Here is a 26,364-nt window from a genome sequence, read left to right as displayed (position 1 = left end):
GAGGTTGAATCAAAGTTGTTTTATTCTTTGAATATGAATATTGCAAAATTTAACCCAGACAAAAAGGTATTGCCATTTGAATTGGCAGTGGGGTGTGCCCCAGTCTGTTGACATGCCCAAATTGTGTTTTCATTCTCTCTCCCGTGTTCATTACCTAGTCAAAATACAATAATGACTCCCTGTAAATGGATAAGCCTGTGGTACCACAAGAGGAAATGGGCACTTGTGTTATTTACACTCCTGTTAATCCCTTGACAATCATTGAGTTACTAATATGATTAACAATTACTGATGTGTTTACATTAGGTTCCCTACAGTGTGGAAATAGGCCCTTTGGCCCAACAAGTCCACTAGACTTTTGTTTGACCCTGAACTATAAATGTTTTTAGTGATAATAGAAATTCAAAATCTGAAAGAATATTGCCAGTACAGAACTACATGTATTGGAAATTCACACTGGAAATTTAAACAGATGAAACATGTTTGATCCATTAACAGTGAAGTGTTGTAGATGAGTCAGTTTTTGCATTACATTATCAATATTTTCTCTCAGCACAAGTTCTGTGGTGGAAATGCCTATTTCTCAATATTTTTACCTGTTCACATTTGAGATATGGGTCATGCCAGCATTTTACCACCTATCTTGGACCTCGTACAGCTTCTTGACAACCTGCCACCTGACCACCAAGAACAAAGGCAGCATACTTTTGGAATATTGCATGCAATTCTGGTCTCCTTCCTATTGAAAAGATGTTGTGAAACTTGAAAGGGTTCAGAAAATATTTACATGGATGTTGCCAGGGTTGGAGAATTTGGCGAAAGGGAGAAGTTGAATCGGTTGGGGCTGTTTTCCTTGGAGCATCGAAGGCTGAGGGGTGACCTTCATAGAGGTTTATAAAATCATGAGGGGCATGGATAGGGTAAACAGACAAGGTCTTTTCCCTGGGGGGGGAGGAGTCCAGAAGTAGAGGGCATAGGTTTAGGATGAGGAGAAAGATATAAAAGAGACCTAAAGGGCAACGTTTTCATGCAGAGGGTGGTATGGATATGGAATGAGCTGCCAGAGGAAGTGGTGGAGGCCAGAACAGTTGCAACATTTGAAAGGCATCTGGATGGGTGTATGATTAGGAAGGGTTTGGAGAGAGATAGGCAGGGTGCTGGCAGGTGGGACTAGATTGGGTTGGGACATTTGGTTGGCATGGACAAATAGGACCAAAGGGCCTGTTTCCGTGCTGTACATCTCTGTGACTCTATCTCTCTATATACGTGAGAACACCTTGATTGATAAATTCCTTTCCAAGCCACTTATTCTCCTGACTTTGAAATATATCACCGTTCCTGAACTGTCACTGGATCAAAATCCTGGAACTCCCCTTTTAACAGCACTGTATGTATACCAACACCAAAGGGATTGTAGCAGTTCAAGAAGACTACATTTTTTTAAAAAAACGCATTGTTCTTGAAGAGGTGATGGTGAGCTGCTTTCTTGAACTGCTACATGTCTGTGTTCTCAATTGTCTGCTAATGGGGCCATTGTAATTTTTTGAGAGCCCCACTGGATTTTCTTGGGGGCTAGGTTTTTTTGACTTTTGACAGCTACCTTTTTATTCTCTCAAATCCCTGTATTAGGTAATGCTGTCACGTAGTAATGGTACCTTCTTTATTTGTCTTGATGTGTGGTGTATTTGGACTGGAACAGAAATAGAATTAGAATGCATTAACAACCAGAAAAACTTTCTCAGCTTTATTGTTGTAAAGCTACAGCGCTATAGGAAAGCTTTAACTTCCTTGACAACGCAGTATTTGAAGACACACAACATAAGTTAGCAACAAAGGCTTTTTTTAAATAATAACTAATATACAGTTTTATGCACAAGAAAAAAAGAACAAACACTTTTTCTCCTTGTGGATTGATGAACAAACAGTTTAACAGTCACAAATTTGTCTCTAACACATTCGTTGCACCTCAAGTAATTCATAGTATGCAAGATGCTTTCAGATGTGATATGTCTCAATTGCCAATGTTTGTTATAAAAGTATTTGATATTTAATTATCCAATTGACACAGCATTTATTACAATGGTATCCATGACATTTTATTCTCCCCTGCCACCTGTTATAGTGGTTCTTGTGTTGAGTTCTTTTTCTCTTGAGATCCTTACACACTTGATGCAACTGCAACATGCCAACTTCTGAAAACAAGCAGTATTTATTAAGCACAGTACAGTACAAACTTTCTGGAGGAATTTCTGACACACCTTGCAGGGCTTGCAGAGTCATGTCAAAAGCTCTCCCGGACAAAGGAAACAGTCCTTCCTTTACACAAAATCTTTACATCAGTTAGTAATGCCCACAAGACAACCCCCAGCCATTCTCCCACAGTCCCATGCCACTTGACACAAAGCAGTGACCACTTCATCCTCAGAAAAAGTGTAATGCAAATCATCCCTTAATGGTCAAATCTGTTGCAAACTTTTTTTGTAACTATTAGGAGAGTTGTCAAATTCCAACTATAATGTTCTCATTGATTTCTGGATAGGGGATGAAAATGTGAATAGTAGGAGATGACAATGTAAATAGCTTTTGAATAACTAGGAAATGGCCATGCAAATGGGCTTGAATGCCAAGAGATGGGAATGTGATTTCCTTACAATCTGCCTGTAAGTCAGAGGCATCCCACCTGAACCTTGGGATATCCAATTTCCTGCAGGTCAGCAGAGCAAATTAACTCTTTAATATCTCACCTGTGCTATGAAGGTGTAAGGTGTACTGTACCTTTTGAGAGTTGAAAAGCTAGCAAGGACTTAGAAGCCCATGGAGTACTGGAAAATTTTAAAATGTAACATTTGGTCAAACAGCGAGCAGTACTTCTGTTGCTATGAGACAAAATCAAATTCATCCAATCAGTTTAAACTATGCCCCAAGATACCAAACTCCAATCAAGTTTGAATTTAGTATTAAAACCAATGGAACAATTCAATGTTTTGGGGCAAAAACAGTTAGCCAGACTGGCAAAGAGAACTGCCAAGCCATCAACTGATACAGGCTGCCTGCAGAACAGCTTTCTTAAAGGTCCCTTGATCTATCAATAACGTGAAACAGAATCCCTAAGAAGAAAAGAAGACAGAGGAAAATCTACAGAGGACACTCAGCAAGCTGATTGGTTTTGAAATGTGATTTTTTTTTTTGTAAATCTTAATCAGGATTTTTTATCGGACCAGTATTGTAGAAGGGAAGGTAAAAGATAAGTTTAGAGAAAGGAATTGTAAATAGTTGTTAATTATTCTCTGTTAGACTTAAAAATAAAGTTGTTAATTTTTACTTTTAAATAGTGACTTTTGGGGTAGTTCTTTGCCTCTCGAATTTTAACAGATTACAGCATAGGGTGAATCTTTTCTGTGATGCTGGTTTAAATTAGCAGAGGGGTTTACCCCATGTTGTAACATCCTGAGTTTTTACAGCTTTAAGCTGGTGCGTTTACCTTGATTTGCAGGTAATTCAGTACCTTGGTGAGTTTCAGTTTTCCTGGTTCCCAGTTATTGAATATTCCATTGATGATAGGTATGACACTGCTCTGACCCTTTTGCAGATGCTCACCAGGTTTACAATTTCACTCCTTCCCCTGCCTGCTCCCAACTTAGTATCCTCATTACCCTATCTTCTAGGCGAAGCAGCAGTGTTGCTTCTTGACTTTCTTTCCCATTGTGAACTCAGGACTGTCTATCTTTGGCTATGCTGTCTCGCAGCCTTCCTCGTGGCTGCTGCTCACCATCTCTGTGCTGCTCCAACAGAAGACTGCTGCTATCCCTTGCTTGCTACTGATGGGCTTACTGTTGGCCCCTCAGCAACAAACGTGAGAGAAAATCAACTTTTGATTGCAAGAGCAGCGCCGTTAATCCTTTTTACCATGATAATTATGCTGCCATGTTTGAACTTTGCCAGTATTTTATGGTCTTCCCCAGTGTGTATTTGGTGTGTGTGTTTTTTGTTAGCTTACTGCTGCAATATTAGATCGAGGTCCAAATTTTGGCCCAGTGATGTTGAAGGAGCAATCAGTAAAGTCATAGTGTCATACAGCATGGAGACAAACCCTTTGGCCCAAACTGGGCCATGCCAACCAAAATGACCATTCGCGCTAACTCCATTTGCCAGCATTTGGCTCATATCCTTCTATCCTTTTCCTATCCATATCTTTATCCAAATACCTTTTAAATGTTGTTAATGTACCTGCCTCAACTTCTACTCGCAGCTCTTTCCATATGCATGTACCACCTTCTATGTAGTTTTTTAAAAAAAAAAGTCGCCCCTCAGGTTACCTTTTTATTCTTTCTCCTATAACCTTAAACTGATGCCCTCTAATCGTCAATTCCCCAATCCTGGGCAAAAGACTGAGTATCTTCACCCTATTGATACCTTTCATAATCTTATACACCTCTATAAAGTCCTCGCTCAGTCTCTTAGACTTTAAAGAAAAAAAATGTCCTAGCGTGTGCAACCTCTCCCTCTAGCTCACACCATTGAATCTTGGCAACATCCTTGTAAATGTCTTCTGCAGTCTTTTTCCAGTTTAATAACATCTTTCCTAACAAGGTGACCGTAACTGAGCACAGTACTCCCAAGTGCGGCCTCACCAACGTCCTGTATAACAGCAACATAACTTCCCAACTTCTTTACTGAGTGCTCTGTCTGATGAAGGCCAGTGTGTCAAAAGTCTTCCTTCACTGCCCTGTCTACCTGTGACTCCACTTTGAGAGAACAGTGAACGTGAACTGCAAGATTCACCTGTTCCACTATACTCCTTAAGACCCTACCATTCACCATGAAACTTCTACCTTGATTTGACTTTCCAAAATGCAACACTTCACACTTATCTATATTAAACTCCATTTGTCATTTCTTGGCCCACTTCCCCAGCTGACCAAGGTCCTGCTACAATTTCTGAGAACCTTCCTCACTGTCCACGATACTGCTGATTTTAGTGTCATCAGCAAACTTACTAATCATGCCTTGTACCTCCTCATTCAAATCATTTGATATGGATAACAAACAGCACCGATCCTTGAGGCACTTTGCTCATCACAGGCCTCCAGTCTGACAAGCATCCTTCCATTATCACGCTCTGCTTCCAACCACCAAGCCAATTTTGAATTCAATTTGCCAGCTCGCCCTGGATTCCATGCTATCTAACTGTCCAGAGCAGCCTACCGTGTGGAATCTTATCAAAGACCTTACTGAAATCCATATAGGCTACATTTACTGCCCTGCTCTTGTCAACCTACCTGGTCATTTTATCAAAGAACTCTAACAAATTTGTGAGGCATGATCTCCCACTCACCAAGCCATGCTGACTACTCCTAATCAAACCCTGTCTTTCTAAATGTATGTATATCTTATCCCTCAGAATCTTCTCAAGTAATGTACCCACCACAGATGTTAAGCATACTGGTCTATACATCCCAGACTTTTCTTTGCAGCCCTTCTTGAATAATGGCACAACATGCACTACCCTCCAGTCTTCTGGGACCTCACCCATGGCTAATGATGGAAAAATATCAGCCAGGGCCCCTGCAATTTCTTTTCTCGCCTCTTGCAGTATTCTTGGATATATTTGGTCAAGACCAGGAGATTTATCCACCTCCATATGTTCTAATACATCAAACACCTTCCCTACTGTCATGTGGACTACCCCCAAGATATCACCACTAACTTTCCCAAGTCGTCCTGTCTTGGTTTCATGGTAAACACACATAGGAGAAATATTCATGAGAACCTCGCTCATTTCCTGCGGTTCTACACGTATATGTCCAGTTTGGTCCTTGAGGGGGCCCTATTCTCTCTCTAGTTATTCTTTGGAATCACCCTAATCTTGTCAGCCAAGGCAATCTCATACCCCCTTTTTGCCCTCCTGATTTTATTCTTTAGTAAAATCCTGTATAACGCCAGGGATTCCCTTGATTCCAGCTGCCTGTATCTGAGCCATGCCTCCTCTTTTCTGGTCAAAGCCTTAAAATCTCTTGTCATCCAGGGTTCCCTATTCCTGCCAACTTTGCCCTTCACCCTCACAGGAACATAGAGACCTTGAACTCTAGCTGTCTCACTTTTAAAGGCCTCCCACTTGCCGGAGGTCCCTTTGCCTGCAAACAAACCACTCCAACCAACCCCTGCAAGCTTCTGTTTAATTCCATCAAAATTCGCCTTGCCCCAATTGAGAACTTGAATCTGTGGATCAGTTTTGTCCCTCTCCATATCTATTTTAAAATTAATAGAACTATGATCACTGGTCTCAAAGTGTTCCCCCACTGTCACCTCCATCACCTGTCTTGCCCTATTTCTCAACAATAGGTGGAATTTTGCCCCATCCTGAGTAGTGGCCTCTATATACTGCTTAAGGAAACTTCCCTGAACGCACTTAGCAAATTCTACCCCATTTCACCTCTTTACGTTCTAACAATCCCAGTCTATGTTCGGAAAATTAAAATCCCCTGCTGTGACAACTCAATTACTCCTGTGAGTCTCCCCAGTCTCCCAGCATATTTGTTCCCCTGATTCCCATTAACTAGTTGGGGTCTTAAGTACAACCCCAATAACGTCATCATCCCCTTTTTTTTTTAGCTACACCCACAGTCTCACTGGATGATCCTTCAAGTATTTCATCTGACTACTGCTGTGAAACTTGCCTTTATCAAAAATGCAACTCCCCTTCCCCTCCTTCCAACACCTCTGTCCTGTCAAAAGCACCTGTACCCTGGTACATAGAGCTGCCAGTCCTGTCCCTCCCTTAGCCACGTTTCTGTAATGGCTATAATATCCCAGTACCACGTATCTATCCACGCCCTGGGTTAATTGGCCTTACCTGTCAACCCTCTTACATTGAAATAGATGCAATTAAATCTAACAGGCATTCCTTGCTCCCTGCTGTTTCAGTCTGACCTGACTCTTCAATTTACTATTTCTGATTACTGTATCTCTTTCGAGTCTCTCACTTCCCTCCCAGCTGTTGAGGATCCCACCCCCATACCAATTTTGTTTAAACCCTCCCTTGCAGCACTAACAAACCTGGCTGGCAAGTTATTGGTTTCCCCTCCAGTTCAGATGCAACCTGTCCCTCTTGAACAGGTCACCTTTGTCCCAGAAAAGATCCCAATGATCTAATAATCTGAATCCCTGCCCCCTGCACCAATTTTTTTAGCCACACATTCATCTTCCATATCCTCGTATTCTTACCCTCGCTTATCCCAAACGAGATCCTGGTTTTTAACATTTTTTCATAGCTCTCTATAATCACTCTGCAGGACCACATCCCTACTTCTACCAATGTTATTTGTGCCAACATGCACAATGACTTCTGGCTGCTCACTTTCCCCCTTGGGAATGATCTGCAGCTGCTCTGAGACATCCTGGACCCTGGCACCCAGGAGACAACACCAATCGTGGATTCTTATTTTGCAGCCACGCAGTCTTCTATCTGTCCCCCTGACTATCAAGACTCCTATCACTAAGGTCCCGTTTACTTTTTACCCTTTTCTGCTGTGCCCCAGAGCCAGTTGTAGTGCCGCGGCATGGTGGCACAGTGGTTAGCACTGCTGCCTCACAGCGCCAGGGACCCGGGTTCAATTCCGGTGTGGACTTGCTGGGCCGAAGGGCCTGTTTCCACACTGTAATGTAATGTAATCTAATGTAATCTAATCAACCTGGCTGCTCCTGCTTTCCTCTGAATGCTCCCTCCGCCCCGCCCCCCCCCAAAAAAAAACAGAATCCAAACGATATACTCGTTTTTGAGGGGAATGGCCACAGGGGATTCCTGCACTTTGTGCCTACTCCCTTCGCCTTTCCTGGTGGTGACCCAGGTACTACTCTGCCTGCACCTTAGGTGTGACCACCTCACTAAAACTCTTACCGATGAAGCACTCAGCATCTCAGATGATCCTAAGTGCATCCAGCTCCAGCTCCCTAACACTTTCTCCCAGGAGCTGCAGCAGAGTGCACTTCCCACAGGTGTAGTCATCAGGGACAATGGACGTCTCCATGAGCTCCCACATCTGCCTTAACCGCCACCTGAACTGCGATAAATTTAAAAGGACTTTACCTGAGCTTATCTGTACTTTTTTGCTGAGCCACTGTTTTCTGAAGCCTCTTGAGCCAAAGCCTTACTACTTACTCTGCTGCCAACAAACCTTGCAATAGCATGTCTCTCTACCTCTCCACTTTTTGTTTTGGTTAGAGGAGGAGGAGGGAAGAAGTGGAAACACGACAGTGATGTAGTGTTTGGGTATTAAGCATTCCTTGTATGCCAAGTCAAGTCAGTGGTTGACTGGGAAGGGAACTTAAAGGTGACTGGCCTGCTGCTCGTTGCTTCGAGAATCTTTACAACTTGCTTCAGTTAAGTAGCTGTTTTGCATAAATGAAACAATATTTCATTTTGGGTAATAGTTTTAAAGCTTTGTGCAAAAAAGGCTAGCTAACTTAAAATGCAGGTTATAAACCTTTCAAGCATACATTCTGACTTTGAAATTATATTCATAGTTACAACGTTAAATAGTTCTTTGACATGTCTTTAGAACTATTGATAGGTTGTGGTGTAGGTCGAACTTCTCAAAATATCTATTACTGTTACAGGCTTGTGTAAATATTTGACATTTGTCAGATTTTCATACTCGTGCTTATGATATTTTTAGTGAGAGGGCTTATGCTTTTTTTTTTGAAAAGGTCACTTTCAAACATGATTCTTCAACTGTGGAAGTGCAAGATGATCACATCAAAGGTCCACTCAAGGTATGCACTCATGCTCTTACACTTTTCCTTAACTCGAATGATTCAATGTTGACAAGTATAATAACTACAAATTAAACCAATGATTTGAAATATTTGTGCATTGATGCCTTATTATTAAAGATGGTGCTATTGATTAACTTTTGAGGGGTTAAGGAAGCTGAAAATTCATGTCAGTCAGCAGTGGTGAGGAGATATGATTTCTTGTTGAAAGGGACATGGACAGCAGGGTTTTGGGTCAGCTTTTCTTTAGTAAGAATGAAAGAATGGGAGACTGCTACAAAATCATTTATACAGCCAAATCCAAATACTATAAGGCACGCGTGCAGGTTTTATAGGCAGAGCTAATCGATGTCCCAGAGCTGTAAATAGGCTGACTTTGTGCTTGAAAGGGATTAGGAGCTCAGCCTGGAGTTGGATAGAAAGGTAGAAAGCTATGCTATGTGTTTTAAACTGAGATAGTAGCCAAAGATGCAAAGTTGGTGTTAGTGGTGAGAATTCAACCTTTCAGTCGGGATTACCAATTTACAGCCCAAAGGACCTTGCAGATCGTAATCAAACAGCATGGAAACAGACCTTCAGTCCAACTCATCCATGCCTATTAAGTTTCCCAAATTAAATGAGTCCTTTTTTGTCTGAGTTTGGGCCATATTGTTATAAGCTTCTCCTGTTCGTATACCTTCCCCAATGTCTTCCAAATGTTGTAACTGTAACTGCTTTTACCACTTCCTCTGGCAGGCAACAGTGAGGACTGCAGATGCTGGAGATTAGAATTGAGAGTGTGGTGTGAGAAAAGCACAGCAGGTCAGGCAGCATCCGAGGAGCAGGAAAATCGCCGTTGGGGGTAAAAGCCCTCACCTGAAACGTCTATTTTCTTGCTCCTTGGATGCTGCCTGACCTGCTGTGCTTTTCCAGCACCCCACGCTCAATTCCTCTGGCAGTTTATTCCATGCAGGAACCATCCTCTGTGTGAAAAGGTTGCCCCTCTGGTCCCTTAAAAATCTTTCTCATCTCTCACCTTAAAAAGAAAGCCTTGAGTTTTGAACTCTCCCACCATATTGAAAAGACCTTGTCTATTTGCCTTACCTCTGCCCCTCATTATTTTATAAACCTCTAAGGTCATCCCTGAACCTACTATATTCCAGCCTCTCCTTTTTACTCATACCCTCTCGTCCCTGCAACATCCTGGTAAATCTTTTCTGAACCCGCTATAGTATAGTCTCAGATGTCACTGAGATGTAGAGAGGAAGTGAAGAGGAAGAGCTGAGTTCTTCAGTTGCCTTTTATTTTCAAATGTTGATACCAAATGCAATATGTTGAAGAGAAGGAACCCAGGATAACTATTTGGAGCATTCTGAGGTAGCGGCGAGTGTACATGTGAGAAGCAGTTGATGCAACTGATCTAGCTGTGACTGTCTGTGCATGTAGAGCTCCACACAAAAAGGACTGTGTACCAGCATCATGCCAAGAACCTCAACTCATTTCACTCAAACTGCCTTCGGAAGTTCCTGACAGATGATGGATACCAGACATTGAGTTGCTCACCTGGTTGGTGTGCCAAGCAAGTCAGAATGCCTGACAATCACTCACCAAAGGAAAGTTTCTGTGTCAAGCTTTTATCAGATGTGTGGCATCATGATGGTCAAAAGAAACATTACAAAAACAGTAAAAAAAGCTTTCGTTGGGAGTTTTTATATTGATAGAGTCTTGGGGAAACTCGCCCAGGATCAGCGCACCTATCTGGCTGAGCTGAATAAAAAACATTGGTGCAGTTTCCTTCAAAAGCAAGTGTGTGTTGAAAGCAGAGATGACCCAAGCGGACAGAATCCTGACTCACCCACTCATCCAAAAGTCAATCTTCTGCAGTATCTTTGCACAGACCCTTGCTTCACTGCATAGATAGACCTTAATGTCAACCACTAAACCTTATCAAATGTCACAGTTGATTTAATGATGAACATTTTCAATTTGAAGTATGAACAAGACCAAGAGGAGGAGAAATGGACTGAGATTTATTCAGAAGCAACATGCCTTAGGACTTGGGAAAGGATGAGATAGTATGAATGAGTGGTGGTTGCAAGGATGGAAGAGTTGACAGCACATTATTTCAGGAAGAAATGCTGGTTTTTAAAGGAAAATAGCAAGAGAGAAGAAGAGGAAGCCTTTATCAGGTGTCATTGGGTAGGATCTTAGTGGGAATGGAGTCCCAAAAGCTACACCTAAGTTTTATGGAGCTTGTGAAGGGAGATGAGAGAGCATCGAGAGGGAAATGCATATTCATGCTAAGAATATAGATGAGGTAGCTTATAATATTGACAGGAGGGTGATGAAGATTGTGAGTTTAGTTATGGAAAGCAGAACCAGTCATTCAATTGTTTTTATATTCAAAGGCTGCAATATTCTAACCTGGGGCACGCTGCTGGAAGTATTTGTAGAACTAGTATTACTTTCTTGAAGTAGAATAGTACCAAAGTCTGTTACCATTTCATGAACACATTAAAATATAACAACAAAAGATTTCTATAGTCTCCATATCTCAACTTGTGATGCAGTTATTTATGATGTTGATGTATATCCAATTTTTTCTGTAAATATGTAACAATTTTACATGAGTAAATGTAAGCCACTTGGGATATAAAACCTTCTTCCAGGTGGTGGATTATTTTGAGCATTCACTTATGAATTTTCTTGTCTTAGTCATTGCTGCACTCTCTCTTTTGATGTTATTGTTCATAAGGAATGTGAATGTGTAATTCAGAGGACCAAATTAATGTTAGACGGACAAATTCAAATCCCTTCAGCCGGTAGAATTTAAATGCAGTTAATAAATCTGAAACTATCTAAAGAGAGTTCTCAAAACCCTTCTGTTCATCGACTGCTTTAGACCAGAAGACAGTTGGATCCAGGAGCAGAGTTAGGCCATTCAATCCCAGCTGATATATTTCTCAACCCCATTCACCTGCCTTTTGCCCTTGATCCTCTTAACGGTCAAGAACCTACCTATCTCTGCCACAGAGGGCGGTGGAGGCCAAGTCATTGAGTGTATTTAGGACTATTAAGTTCCAAAGATTTCACCACCCTCTGAAGAAATACTTCTTTTTCTGTTTGAAAGGGCCGTCCCTTCACACTGAGGCTGTGTCCTCAGGTCCTAGTCATTCCTGCTAGTCGAACATTTTCTCATATCCACTCTATGTCGGGCTCTTAATGTTATGTAAGTTTCAATCAAATGACCCCCTCATCCTTCCAAACTGCATTGACAACAGACCCAGAGTTCTCAACTGTTCCTCCTGTGATAAACCTTCATCCCCAGGATCATTCTGTAAACCTCTTTTGGGTCGCCTCCAATACCAATGCATGCTTCCTTAGATACAAGACCCAGAGTTCTCAATATTCCAATTCCAGTCTGACAAGAGCCTTCTACAGCCTCAGCAATACATCTCTTCTCATACATTCATTACAAGAGGGCTAGAATATCAACATTGCATTTGCCTTCCTAGCCTGCTTGTTAACCTTATGAGTCCGAGTTCAGGATTCTCAATGTTCTTCAGTTAATTTGTGCATCAGATTTCTGATCCTTACCCCATTTAGAAAATGGTCTATGCCTCTATATTCTTACTACCAAAGTGCATAACCTCACACTTTGCTACATTTGTAAAATTTATCACTTCTTTGCCCACTCTCCTCGCCCTTCCAAGCCCTGCAACCTCCCCACTTCCTTAACACTATTTGTCCCTCTGCCTACCTTTGTGTCATCTGGAAGCCTAGCAACCATGTCCTCAGTTCTGTGGTCCAGATCATTAATGTATAATGTGAATAACTGTCTTAACACTGACATCTGCAGAACTTCACTGGCTGCCATCCTGAAAAAGACTTCTTTATCCCTATGCTCTGGCTTGTGCCAGTCAGCCAATCCTCTCTTTGTGCCAATACCTTGCCCCTAACACCATAGGCTTTTGTTTTATTTAGCAGCCTCCTGTGTAGCACCTTGTCAAAGACCTTCTGGAAATCCAAATAGACCACATCCACTAGTTCTCTGTTGTCTAACCTGCTCATTACCTCAAAGAATTCTAACAGACTTGTCAAGTTTGACCTCAATAGTAAAATTGTCATCCTCGTTTGCACAGTATTTATGCCATTGCCTCCCCTCACCTCTCTCAATTTGTTTTGAAGTAATTCATATGAAGTGGATATCGCTGGAGAGGACAGCATTTTTTGCTTATTCCTAGTTGCTCCTTTTGCCATACAATCTGGAGAGAACTCTGGATGCTGTTAATTTTCCCCTGTTGTTTGTATCCAGTTTCTGTGTTGTTATTCCTGCAGCATTGACTGCAGCAATTCAAAAGGCAGCTCACTGCAACTTTAAATTACCCTAATTTTCTTTCCTTGTATTATTTATCCATTTAATTCTCTTCCAAATGATGCAATTAAATCTGCTTTCAACCTCCTTTCATCTGGTGCATTCTAGATCATCAAAATTGCTGCATTTAAAAAAAAAAATCATGCTGTTGCTTCTGATTCTTCCTTGAGCACCTTACATTTACAATTAAGTTTTCAGCCACTGGGAAAAGTTTCCCTTTGTCAAAATCCCCGATTAATTTTAACACCTGTATATTTCCTCTTAACCTTTTCTGCTTTAAGGATCAACAGTTCCAAGTTCTGCAGTCTTTTTACATAACTTAAGTTTCTCATCCTTGTTACCATTCCAATTACACTTTAATACACCCACTCTCAAGCTTTCCTCCAATTGTTGTCCAGAATTTTAACCACAATTTTTTTTTAAATGATCTTGTCCTGCTATCTTCACAGACTTGTTTGCATACACTCCCAGGTCTGTCAGCCACACTCCCTTCAAACTTTTACCAGTTAGTTCCTGTTGTCTCTTCAGTCTCCTTCTCTTTCATTCTGTGTCACTTTGCACTTGACTGCATTAAATTACACTTACCATGTCTGTCCATTTTACCAGTCCATTTTGCCTGATAGTGTAGCTGTGAAATGTCTTGTGACCTTTAACCATGTCAAAAGGGGTGGCACGGTGGCTCCGTGGTTAGCACTGCTGCCTCACAGCACCAGGGTCCCAGGTTCGATTCCAGCCTCTGGTGACTGTCTGTGGGGAGTTTGCACATTCTCCCCGTGTCTGTGTGGGTTTTCTCCGGGTGCTCCGGTTTTCTCCTACAGTCCAAAGATGTGCAGGTCAGGTGAATTGGCCATGCTAAATTGTCCATAGTGTTAGGTGCAATAGTCAGAGGGAAATGGGTCTGGGTGGTTACTGTTCGGAGGGTTGGTGTGGACTGGTTGGGCCAAAGGCCTGTTTTCACATTGTAAGGAGTCTTTAAAAAAGAATGTTAACTATAAATGCAAGTTGGAGAGTCATGGAATTTTACAACAGAGTCCCTTCAGTCTGTTATTTTAATGCAAGTCACCAAGCACCTATCTACTTTAATTCCATTTTGTAGCACTTTGCCTGTAGCCATGTGTGCAATGGCGCCTTAAGTGTTCATCTAAATACTGTTTCAATGTTGTGATGGCTCTTGCCTCTGACACCCTTTCCAGGAAGTGAGTTACCACCATCCTCTGGTTGAAAATGAATTCCTCTCAACCCCTGAACTACCTACCTCCTAGTTTAAATACCCTCCCCCTCTCTGACCCACAAATATCTATCTGTCCTGCTGCATTTAAGAATCTGCGGCCATGTACACCAAGGTCTCTCTGATCCTCTGTACTTCCTTTGTCTTGTTTTCCTCCCTGAAACCTCCATAGTTAACAAAATTAAATTCAATTTGCCACTCTGCACCCCATCTCACCAGCCTGTTTATGTTCATCCTGTTAAGCTAAGGCTCTTCTCATTATTTCTTGTAATATGTTTCTATTTGCTCCTCTGATGACAGAGAACTGCAGTCTGGCATGTGATTGCAACTGGTTTACTGGCCTTCATCTTGAAGGTGGAAATTATTCAAATTTGATTCAAAATCTGAATGATTCTCAGTGGAAAATAGTTGTGTATGTGACATTAACATTACCACAAAAGGAAAATATATCACTGGTGAACACAGTACAAGTCAAACAAGATAATAAATCTGTAACTTGTTTGATTTTTCAGATTGAACTTGGCATGTAACAGATGGAACTGAGTTTTTGGAATTTACGGTTTCAATTCTGGCACTATGAATACTGTAATTAACAAAGTAACTATAATTTCTGGAGTTTTTGATTCCTTACTTCTTAAAACCTGTGGAACCCATCTGAAGTTGTACTGAAGCTTTCCTGTCACCCTAATTTGCTGCAGCAAGTGTTTGGTTCTTTTTCTTGAGATTCTTGCACACTTGATGCAACTGCGGCACGCCAACTTCTGTGAACAACCAAACTTTTATTAGACAAGTACTGTATAAGCTTTCTGGAGGAACCCTTTAACAAACTTCGTGATGCTTGTGAAGCCATGTCAAGGGATGTCACTGAACAAAGCGTCAGTCCTTCCTTTACACAAAATCTTTACATCAGTCAGTAATGCCCACAGGACACCCCCCAGTCACTCCCTCACAATCACATGCCACTCAAGACACAGTGCAGCGACCTGATCATCTCCAGAAACCGTATCATGAAAATCATCCCTTAATGGTCAGATCCGTTGTAAATTGTTTTCTAACTCCAGGGTGTGGTCAGAATTCCAACTGCAATGTTCTTATTGATTCTGAATGACAGGAGATGACAATGTAAATTCACTTTTGAATAGTCAGAGATGGCAATGTAAACTTTTTTACTTTCCTCCTGCAAGACAAAAACATAGCACCCTACCCTTGGACACCCAATTTCTTGCAGGTCTGCAGAACAAATTAACCCTTTAACATCTCACAAGGTTCTTAATATTAACGAGAATGTACAACACACAGTGGTCTGCTGATTTGAATTTCTGTAGCTTAAATGTTTTATACTGCTACTGACAATTTGTGCAGTTCTGTTTTCTTGTTGCCATTTTCCTTTCACCTCATTGCTATGAATTAAACCTAACTATTCTCATGAGTGTTTCATGGAGGCAAGGTTGAGACACTGAGCTCTCACTAATCAACCAACTACAAAGTCTAATCCAGATGACCCAATCCTGCCATTTCCCTACACTGAGTATTCTAGCTACCCTTGTCGTTCATACCATTACTGAGCATATAACTGAATCTGCCTGCATCAACATCATGGAAGTTAGCATTACCAAAGTTAACTCCACCAGCTTTATAAATATTGTTGAGTGATTCAGCTCCTGATCCAAAGCCTGCCCACCCTCTACAAGTCGCAATTTAAAATGTGATGAGGTAACCTTGACTTGTCTGAATGAGCGAAACTCCAACATTCAAGTTTGACACTATCGAAGACAAAGGAGCCTATTTGATTGGTGTCATATGCAACACCTTCAGCAGTGACTCCGTCCACCATTCACCATTGTCACACAGTGGCAGCAGTGTGTGCTATCTCCAAACTACACTGCAGCAACTTGACTGCCTCCTTCCACAGCATCTTCCAAACTCCTGACCGTTACCACTCAGATGGACAAGGGCAGCACATACATGACATCACCATCACCTGCAAGTTTCCCTCCAAGCCCCACACCACCCTGAAGTGGAACTATATCAGCATGCCTTAACTATCATGAGTATTAGCCCTTCCAAGCAGCACTGAGTATATTGATACAACAGCAGTTAAAATTGGAAGCTCACCAGTATCTTCTCTCACTAATTGGGCAGTTTGACTCTTTGATACGTTACAAAGCTTTCACTTAAAATAAGACAAATATTAGGTCACTTAATACATGTAAGGTTTTCCACATTTATGCATTTCAGTTTAACTTCTATTTTTAACCTTTTGTATTGGTAATTATATTTTCCTGAATATTTTCTTGAAAACCGACTCAGAAACTGAGTTGCCCAGTTGTGCAGCATTAGTTGCTGAATCCCTAATCCCTGTTTTGTCATTTCTGGACACAACTATTCAAAATGATCTCTTGGCTGTCCTCCTATCTTTGACTCTCTTTGAACTTGAACTGCTGCTGATATTCCAACTTGCACTACATTCCCTTCACTCAACATGTCTGTGTTCACTATTTAAAATTCCGTCCTTGTATTGAGAGCCCTCCATGGCCATTAAGTTTCCTAACTTCATAATTTTTCTGCCCTCACAACCCTGTGAGGGCTTGGTTCTTGGCTCTCTTCAGTTCTTGCATCTTGCACGTCCCTAATTTTCTTCACTCCTCCTTTGTTTCATTCAGCTGTCTAGTTCCCAAGTGAGTGAATTCTCCCCAAAACCCCTGTAGTGATTGGAACCAGGTAGATCTTATTGACTCAGATCCTTGATTTGGGTCTGTTCACCTAAGCCAATCAGGGAGCCCTAATTGACAGGGAATTCAGAGTCTCCTAACTTCAGGGACTGACTCTGAGTTGGCTGGCCACAGCCAGTGTGCTGTGCACGTATAAATGGTGACTTGGTGATGGGACACCAGCCAATGTGCAATTATTTCAACTTTATCTTAGTTTATCCTTATCTGTTGAGATGGTCCTTTATAACCTACCTCTTAACAATATCCAAATATTACCTTATTACATAAGGTGTCAAATTTTAATTGATATTGCTGCTATGAAATGTCTGAGCCGGTTTGCAAGTGTGTAACATTGATGAACAGCAAGTGACTCACTTATCGAGAAAAGTTGTCTTAAAGTCATTTGATAGCTAGATCATAATGAGATGATTGCACTTTTATCCCTTTACCCAAAACATCTCATTTCTTAGAGGAATCAAATAACTGAAAAACAAATAGAATATAAGGAAAACAAAGTATTGGAAAATTACACTTTTTAAAGCAGTTAACACCATTTTGTGATCTATATAGGCATCACTTGCCTTTTGTATGATAAGCCCATTAGGCAATAACACAACTTTAAGGATGTACAGAGTCGGTAATCTTCTCGCCACCTGGGAATGTATTCTAGATACTTACTAAACTTGGGGGCAGTGCTTCCCAAATTTTTCTCTGTCCGACCCCATTTCAAGCTTGGAAATTGACACTGACTTGGTGAGGCCTGTTTGGGGGTGATGTGAGAGCCTACATGTTTAGAGCAGAGTGCAGCTGTTCCAATTCAGTCAGAGCATGCTGACAGCAATGCTGACTCAGCCTGGAATCCCAAAATGTCAGGTTGAGAACCCCACCTGGGGTCCTGACACCCATTTTGGAAACCAGGAGAAGAGTGCTGTAATAAAGGAATTATGCAGAAACAAATTATTGTGGCTGATCTCCGATTGTATTTCATTGTGAGTGGTACAGAATATGAGAGAGACAGTGGTTACAAGGCTTTCAGTTCACTTTTCTTATCCACTTTGTTGACCAAGCATGATCTCTTGTTCACCCCTCACTATCCAAACAAATCAGGTGAAATTAATTGTATCTCTTGGACCAAAACGCTCTGAGTAAATCCACTTTTTGGGTAGGATTTGTGGCTCTTTACATGTTACGGATTAAGGGACTCTTGGATACAATGATAGTGGCCATACCTGTGAGGCAGAGGATCCAGGATGTGTCATGAGTTTGAAGAAGTTGATTGAAAATATCTTCTTTTTACTGATTGGGTGTGATTTCTCCTGCAGGTAGGAGCTGTTGTTGAAGTGAAGAACCCTGATGGAACATGCCAAGTAGCTGTAATCAATAAGCTGACTGATGCAAGTTGGTACACTGTAGGTAAGACAAAAAGAAATTCTAAAACCTGACCCTTCTTTAAATTTGATCAGATTGTAGAAAGGTATTTGTATTGTTGCAGGTCTAATGAAAGTGGTGGAAAAGTTATTTGAAACTACTTCCTCTTAGTAAAGCATGAATCAAAATTGAAGAGCCCAGATGTATTAAAGGCAGATTGTATTTAACTAACTTGTTTTAAGTTACTGAGGAGATAGTAGATGTAATGTAGTAGGTATTGCACATATGGATTTCATAAGCCATTTGATAAGGCACTGCAAGACGTTTATTTCAGGGATAGGAGCATGTGTGATTAAATGAATAGTGATAATGTAGCCAAGAAATAGGAGGCAGTGACTACTGTTAAGTATTTTCCTGACTAAAGAGGAGAATGCAGAGGTGATTTCCCCAAAGATCATCACAGCTTGAGGACATCAGTATAATTTCAAAGTCTGGTGGGTGATGCAAAACACAGCAATATAGTAAACAGTGAACTGGAAAGCAGATTTCAGGAATCCAAAGACAAGTGAAATGGGAAGACATGGAGGATCCAATTTAATGCTGGCAAGTGTAAGTTGATGCATTCTGAGAGAAGCACAATAACTGAGATAAGACTATTTTAAGGAGGTTGAGAGAAACTGATGGAGGAAAAGTAGGTAGAGACTTGGGAGGGTGCATATTTATACTTGTAAAACTGACATGTCAAGTTGACAATGTGGTTAAGAAAGTGGAAGGGAAACCTGGCTTTGTAAATAGGACTTGATAACACAATTCTTCAACTGGAGTATGTTGCATAGTTCTGGACCTTAACGATAGGAAAGATGTCAATGCCTTGGAGGAGATACAGAATGATTTCTCAAATGTTAGTTTGGAAAAGGGGCTTCGATTATGTGTGGGAAATTGGAGAAGCTGAAGAAGAGAATTTTAGGGAGCAGAATTAATGGAAATTATCAAATAGTCAGTGATTTTTCTAGAGTAATTAGGTAGCAATTACTCTTCTCGCAAGTGGTCCATAATTAGGGGTTATAAAATGATCTCCAGAAAGTACTGAGAAGGAAGTTAAGGTAACAAGTCATGATATTGAGGAGTAACACATCAACATGGATATAAGATTGACTAACTAACAGGAAGATGAGTTTAAATTACTTAATCACTTTCAGGCTGACAAACTGCAGTGGAGGCTGTCATAGAGTGCTTTCCAGCTTGCTAATGTCAGCAACAGCCCACCTCCTTTCTTGCACCTGGTCTGTTACTCCCATCAAAGTGGCACTGCTGGGAAGGTGGTAGGATTATGACACTAAGACATGACCCAACTCATGATTTGCACTTCAAAGATGAAAATCTAGCCCTTTAGCCAACTGATATTTTGAAATATCATGCTAACATAAATTGCCTTTGTGAAAGAAACTTGCCTGCATTTCACTGCTTCAGCTGTAGAAGCCGCTCATTTTGCAGACATGTTGTCAGAAATTGACACTTAAATCATGTGCTACTCAAATATCCTACATTGATAAGATTATATTATTTCATAGAATAATTCTACACCAGAGAAAACGACCTGACACTTGTAGCTGTCAAAAATCATAATTCGTTTGACTGTTATCCTTACAGCTGTCAAACAACAGTGTGATTTGGTGCCAGTCAGCTCAGCTACTTGTTCCATTTTTTTTAACTCGCTTTAATGCCATTAAGCTTAATTTAAACAACCCTAGTATCAAAGTTAACAGCTTTATAACTTGACCATTGTAATCTGACCATGTCTAGTTTCAATTTCCAAGTAGTATAATTGTTGTAGTAAGTTCAGATATAACACAAGTTTAGTCAGTAAGAGTTGGTTTTAGGATGCACTATTGTATGATATTTTTTTTCCCCAATGTTTTGTGTGTTGGGAAGGTTTAATCTGAAATGCAGCAAAGATTCATCAATTCACACCACATCATTAATTCTGCTTAATGGGGGATTTATTTTCTCTTAAGACGAACGTTTGATTTGGGAAATCCCCAGAATGTTTGCAGCCATGGCATTAGTAGAGCTATGAGTTTCATTTTGCACTTTTCAGGCTTTGAGGACAAATGAAAACATGTTACTGCCAGTAAAGTACTCCTGAAATGTAACAAGTGCAACTTTCATGTGGCCAAAAAAATGTTGATAAGTTTTAAAGATGAAAACTGTTTATCTAGGTTGTAACTTTGTGAGCTAACTAATTTATGATAATGGTTAGAAAAACCACTTAGGAGAAAGTGAGGTCTGCAGATGCTGGAGATCAGAGCTGAAAATGTGTTGCTGGAAAAGCGCAGCAGGTCAGGCAGCATCCAAGGAGCAGGAGAATCGACGTTTTGGGGATGAGCCCTTCTTCTGGAAGAAAAACCAATTGTAAAGAACTGCATTGTGACCACATACAATGGTGTTGTTACTTGCAGATTCAATATGCTCGGATCTGTACACCAAAAGTCATATTGAAGCCGAAGTGCTTCAGCGATATATGTGGTTTGAATGATTCCAGCATGGAAGGAGGCTGTTGGCCCACCAAGTAAATGCCAGTTCTCTGAAAGGGCAGGTTAGCTCATTCAACTTGTCTATAGCCATGCTAGTAATTTCCCTTTTGAGCTTATCCAATTCACTTTCAAAAACCACGATCTAACATAAACCATTATTATGGTTTTCATTACTCTCTCTCTCTCTCTCTCTCTCACACTGAGTAGCTGTCAATACTCAAAGATTAAAAGTAAAAAATATATAATTGCATCAGACTGGATGCAGTGGGGAGGGAAATTCCATTCTTCTGCACACTACATAACATTAAGTTGCTGTCATTTAAAATCCAGTTTTAGATACAGATAGTTCTCTTATGTTACCATAGTTTGGTTCCCGTGCAATCTTGTTTTATAAGAAAATTGTGCAGTACCAGCACCATTTAAACTAATGGGGCCAGAATCGTGTTATAGCCAACACGTGCCTTAGGAGAACCACCTGTATTGTACTCTCTCATGTTATTGAAACGGAATTTTACTGTAAAGTAAGTTTTATTTGTGCTTCTGGCTCATCATCGCTTGGCATTCCAAAACTGGATTCTGGCTCAGTGGTGTCATGTGGTCTGCTGCATGTCCTGATGTCCTCACTAACAATGAGGAAAAAGTAAATTTTTTAAGCTGCCCCTGAGAAATAATGATCATCTTTCAGTCAGTTCTTAGTAGTTTCTAAGAATGTGTGTCCAGCTTATGTGTGCAGGTGCTGATCATGGTGTGCATTTTAATGGGTTGAAGGGTAAAAATTGCATGCTGGACGTCAAGCCACACATATCTCAGTAAGACTTACAGCTAGCCAGTGAGTATTAGTGAGAATGGACACCATGTATTTTTGATCAGTTGGATTCAGGCCCATTATATGAATAACAAAATTATAACCAGGGTAAGTTACTTTCATTATCAGTTAACATTGATTCTAGAAAGGCTTATAGTTACTTCTAACCCATATAATCTGTTGCTCATCATTTGAACGGGTGCGGGCTGCTCCAAATGTACAGGCATATCCAGATTCTTCTTTAAATAATAATACAATAAAGGATAGGTTTTAGTTTTTATTAATTACCAGTCAGCAATCAGGTTTGGAAGGATATGGCAATGATGAACAAAAACAAAAAGCTAACATTTTAGAGAAGTCATATGATGTAAAACTAACATTGGGGTTCACTGGTAGAGGGCATAAGTTTAAGATGAGAGGAGAAAGATTTAAAAGGGAAATGGAAAGTCATAGTCATGGAGTTGTACAGCACAGAAACAGACCCTTTGGTCCAACTATTCAATGCTGACCAGATATCCTAAATTAATCCAGTCCCATTTGCCAGCATTTGGCCCATATCTCTCTCTAAAGCCTTCTTTTTCATATATTAATCAAGATGCCTTTTAAATGTTGTAATCCTACCAGCCTCTACTACTTCCTCTGGCAGCTCATTCCATCTGCACCGTCTGCATGAAGAAGTTGTCCCTTCGGTCCCTTTTAAATCTTTCCTCTCTCATCTTAAACTATAACCTCTAGTTTAGGACTCTTTCCCCCACCCTGGAGAAAAGATCTTGTCTATTCATCCTATCCACACCCTACATGATTTTATAAACCTCTACAAGGTCACCCCTCAGCCTTCGCTCTAGGGAATATAGCCCCAGTCTGTTCAGTCTCTGTCTATAGCTCAAATCCTCCAACCTGGCAACATCCTTGTAAATCTTTTCTTACACCTTTTCAAGTTTCACAACATCCTTCCGATAGGAGGGAAACCAAAATTGCATGCAATATTCCAAAAGTGGTCTAACCAATTTCCTTGTACAGCTGCAACATGACCTCCAAACACCTGTACTCCATGCATTGATGAAGTAAAGGCAAGCATACCAAACGTCACCTTCACTATCCTATCTACCCTTGACTTCACATTCAAGGAACAATGAACCTGCACTCCAAGGTTTTTTTATTTCGCAACACTCTCCATGACCTTACCATTAAGTGTATAATTCCCGCTCTGATTTGCTTTCCAAAATGCAGCACCTCACATTTATCTAAATGAAACTCCATCTGCCACTCATTGGCCCATCTGATCAAGATCCAGTTGTACTCTGAGGTAACCTTCTTTGCTGTCTGCTACACCTCCAATTTTGGTGTCATCTGCAAACTTAGTAACCATACCTTCTGGGTTCACATCCAAATTTATACAAATGACAAAAAGCACTGCACCCAGCACTGATCCTTGCAGAACACCACTGATCACAGGCCTCCAGTCTGTAAAGCAACTCTGTACCACCACCGCCCTCTGTCTTCTATCTTCAATCCAGTTCTGAATCTGACTAGTTAGATTTTCCTCTATGCTGTGTGATCTAACCTTGGTTAACTGGTCTGTCATGAAGAACCTTGTTGAATGCCTTACTGAAGTCTACTACGATCACGTCCACTGCTCTGCCCTCATCAGTGCTCTTTGTTACTTCTTAAAAAAAAATCCTCAGTCAAGTTCATGAGACATGATTTGCCACACACAAAGCCATGCTGACTATCCCTAATCAGTCCTTGCCTTTCCAAATACATGAAAATCCTGTCTCTTAGGATTTCCTCTAACAATGTGTTAGCTGAAATTGGAGCTAATAGACAAATTATTGACCTGAGTGGAGAGATTGATTTGACTAGGATAATTGTTCTGTACTTGCATTAGAAAGAAGTGATTAGTGGTATGACACAAAAATCTTAATGTAGGTGATGGACTTGCAGAGAAATGAGAGGTTAATGCATTTGGGAAATTTCAAGGGAATACACTATCAGCAATAGGATACTGAGAATTGTCCAAGAATGATGGTACCTTGGATTAAATATTTTTTCAGATTCATTAAGGTAATCGAACAGGTTGACCAGGTAGTCAAGAAACCATATGGGATACTTACCTTTTATTAGCGGATACATAGGATATGAGAGCTCAAGAGATTTTGCTGAAACTGTATTAACCATTAGTTAGGCCAGAGTTAGAATACAATGTGCATTTCATAGCACTACACTGCAGGAATGATTAGGAAGATTACTGAGGATATTCCTGGATATTGCCTAAAATGGAGGATTTTGCTTATGAAGAAAGATTGGACAGTATGACATGTTTTCTTTGGAATAGAGGAAGCAGATTGTACTGTTTTAAAATTGCAAAGTTTAAATAGAATGCCATATTCCTCTCATTGTTCTATGGTAAGAGCTAGCTATGGTAAGAACTATGGTAAGAGCAGGTTAGAGGGTAAATGTTTCCATGCAGAGGATGGTGGGAATCTGGAACTCCCAATCTCCAGTGTGGTGGAGGAAGCAAGCCTTTAATACTTGGACATGAAGATAGGTGCTGTAACCTTCTGGGACTGCAGACCAAAAGCTAGAAAGTTGGATTGGGTAGGATGGCCACTTGGCTGTTCTTCCGTGTCTTAGATTTTTATGAATCAACTATTCACTATGTTAATTAATAACTTGAATAAGAGTGCATAGGTACAAAAAATCCAAAAGACAAATCAAGCGTTAAGCTTTCTATCTTGTGGGTGAGGACTTAAAGGGAGAGAAGGTTTTGCTACTACTATACAAACCCTAGTTTGTTTACATCTGGAGGACAGTTTACATTTTAAGGGCATTGCATGTATATTGACCCTGGCAAGAATGCAGCAAAGATTCACGAGACTGTTTCCAGGGCTACAAGGATCAAATTATGAGGAGAGGTTACTTTCCATGGAATATAGAAGGTAGGGGGTAATTTTAAGTGAAACATTTAAGATTTTGAAAAAAACTGCTGGAAGTGACAGATGTATAGGTAGGAACTTGGTTCTGGTAGCATGGGAGCCTAGAAAAAGGGCGATATATTTAAATCAAAGCCATCTTACTTAAGGAGGGAAGGTAGGGTATGTGTTTGCATGAATAGCAGTGGAGATGTGTAACTTTCTGCCACAAAAAGGTAAATGTGAGCTCAGGTCATGATTTTAAATGTCAGATTGAGCAGTTTCTGCTGGACAAGGATATTAAGGGTTTCATGGCAGTAGATAGATTTAGGATGTAGATCAGCCATGATCTGACAGAATGGCTAAAGGGGCTGAATGACCTGTTTCTATGTACTCAAGTCCCAGGTGGGGACTGGTTGGATTAAAACTTCGATTATTGCATTAATGAATCAGACATCCGCAGAATGATGAGTAATTTTTGTGGGTAATTTGACCAGTGCTGCATTTCTCTACAGTTTTTGATGATGGCGATGAGAGAACACTGAGACGGACTTCGCTCTGCCTGAAAGGGGAGAGGCACTTTGCAGAGAGTGAGGTTAGTGGAGAAATTAAGCATGACCAGTGGCCAACTTTATCCTGTGTTTTCCACAGATACAATAACCAGTGATTTGCTTAATGTTTTAGACACTTGACCAGTTGCCTCTTACTAATCCAGAACACTTTGGCACCCCTGTGATTGGAAAGAAATCTAACCGGGGAAGAAGGTCCAATCCACTGTGAGTAATCATTTATAATACACATCTCTAGCAAGATATTCCTTTTTAAGTGTGAATTTACATGTGTAGATTTAAATTTCTATGCATATCTACAAATGTTTTCTGCCTAATTTTATTTTCCCTGTTTTACTTAATTATTCTTGCTAGAGTTTACAAATAATCTTTTCCATACCCTTGTTGCCCAATGTCTACAATATTTAAAATAAATTCTTCTCATCTTTGAAGTATTTAGTGCATTGTTTTCACCAGAGCTCTGAAAAGTGAAAATGTTTGCATATAGCAAATCAGTTGGGCCAAATACAAGACCTGCTTTATATGGATGCCTCAAATAGTGATTTAAATTTTTTAAAACTTCTTATCATATCAATAATTATACAGCAATGAATTTATCCTATTAACACTTACTCATCATATATTCCTGAGCATTCACTTCTTAAATAAATAGTTTATCACCTGTCAGGATGATTTCACTCCTGCCAACAGAGGCACTGCAAGGCCACTACCTTTGTACATGTACTTGTATTTACATCAAAGGAGAATTCAAGTTTAAAGTTTACCTCTGCTACGTACTTATGTGCACAGCAGTGAATGAAGGTATGCAAACATGTCATAGAGTCATAGAGATGTACAGCATGGAAACAGACCCTTCGGTCCAACCCGTCCATGCCAACCAGATATCCCAACCCAGTCTAATCCCACCTGCCAGCACCCGGCCGATATCCCTCCAAACCCTTCCTAATCATATACCCATCCAAATGCCTCTTAAATGTTGCAATTGTACCAGCCTCCACCACTTCCTCTGGCAGCTCTTCCATACACGTACCACCCTCTGTGAAAACGTTGCCCCTTATGTCTCTTTTATTTCTTTCCCCTCTCACCCTAAACCTATGCCCTCTAGTTCTGG

General features: G+C 40.5%; 1 protein-coding gene across 3 annotated transcripts in view; it reads left to right on the top strand.

Annotated features, from left to right (window-relative positions):
- The window catches only part of arid4b (AT-rich interaction domain 4B), a 143,444-nt gene that overhangs the window by 65,037 nt on the left and 52,043 nt on the right, over nucleotides 1-26,364 (top strand). For 2 of the 3 annotated variants that reach the window (XM_043679852.1, XM_043679834.1), the window contains exons 4-7: nucleotides 8,707-8,772; nucleotides 18,388-18,478; nucleotides 25,200-25,279; nucleotides 25,369-25,460. In XM_043679852.1, coding sequence (XP_043535787.1) covers nucleotides 8,707-8,772; nucleotides 18,388-18,478; nucleotides 25,200-25,279; nucleotides 25,369-25,460 — 329 coding nt within the window. The remainder of the gene's footprint in view (nucleotides 1-8,706; nucleotides 8,773-18,387; nucleotides 18,479-25,199; nucleotides 25,280-25,368; nucleotides 25,461-26,364) is intronic. The other variant, XM_043679845.1, reaches the window with a different exon arrangement.

Source organism: Chiloscyllium plagiosum, chromosome 3 (assembly GCF_004010195.1).
Source record: "Chiloscyllium plagiosum isolate BGI_BamShark_2017 chromosome 3, ASM401019v2, whole genome shotgun sequence".
In the NCBI taxonomy this organism is placed as follows: domain Eukaryota; kingdom Metazoa; phylum Chordata; class Chondrichthyes; order Orectolobiformes; family Hemiscylliidae; genus Chiloscyllium; species Chiloscyllium plagiosum.
Note: the sequence above shows the minus strand (reverse complement) of the source record. Positions and strands in the feature narration are given on the sequence as shown.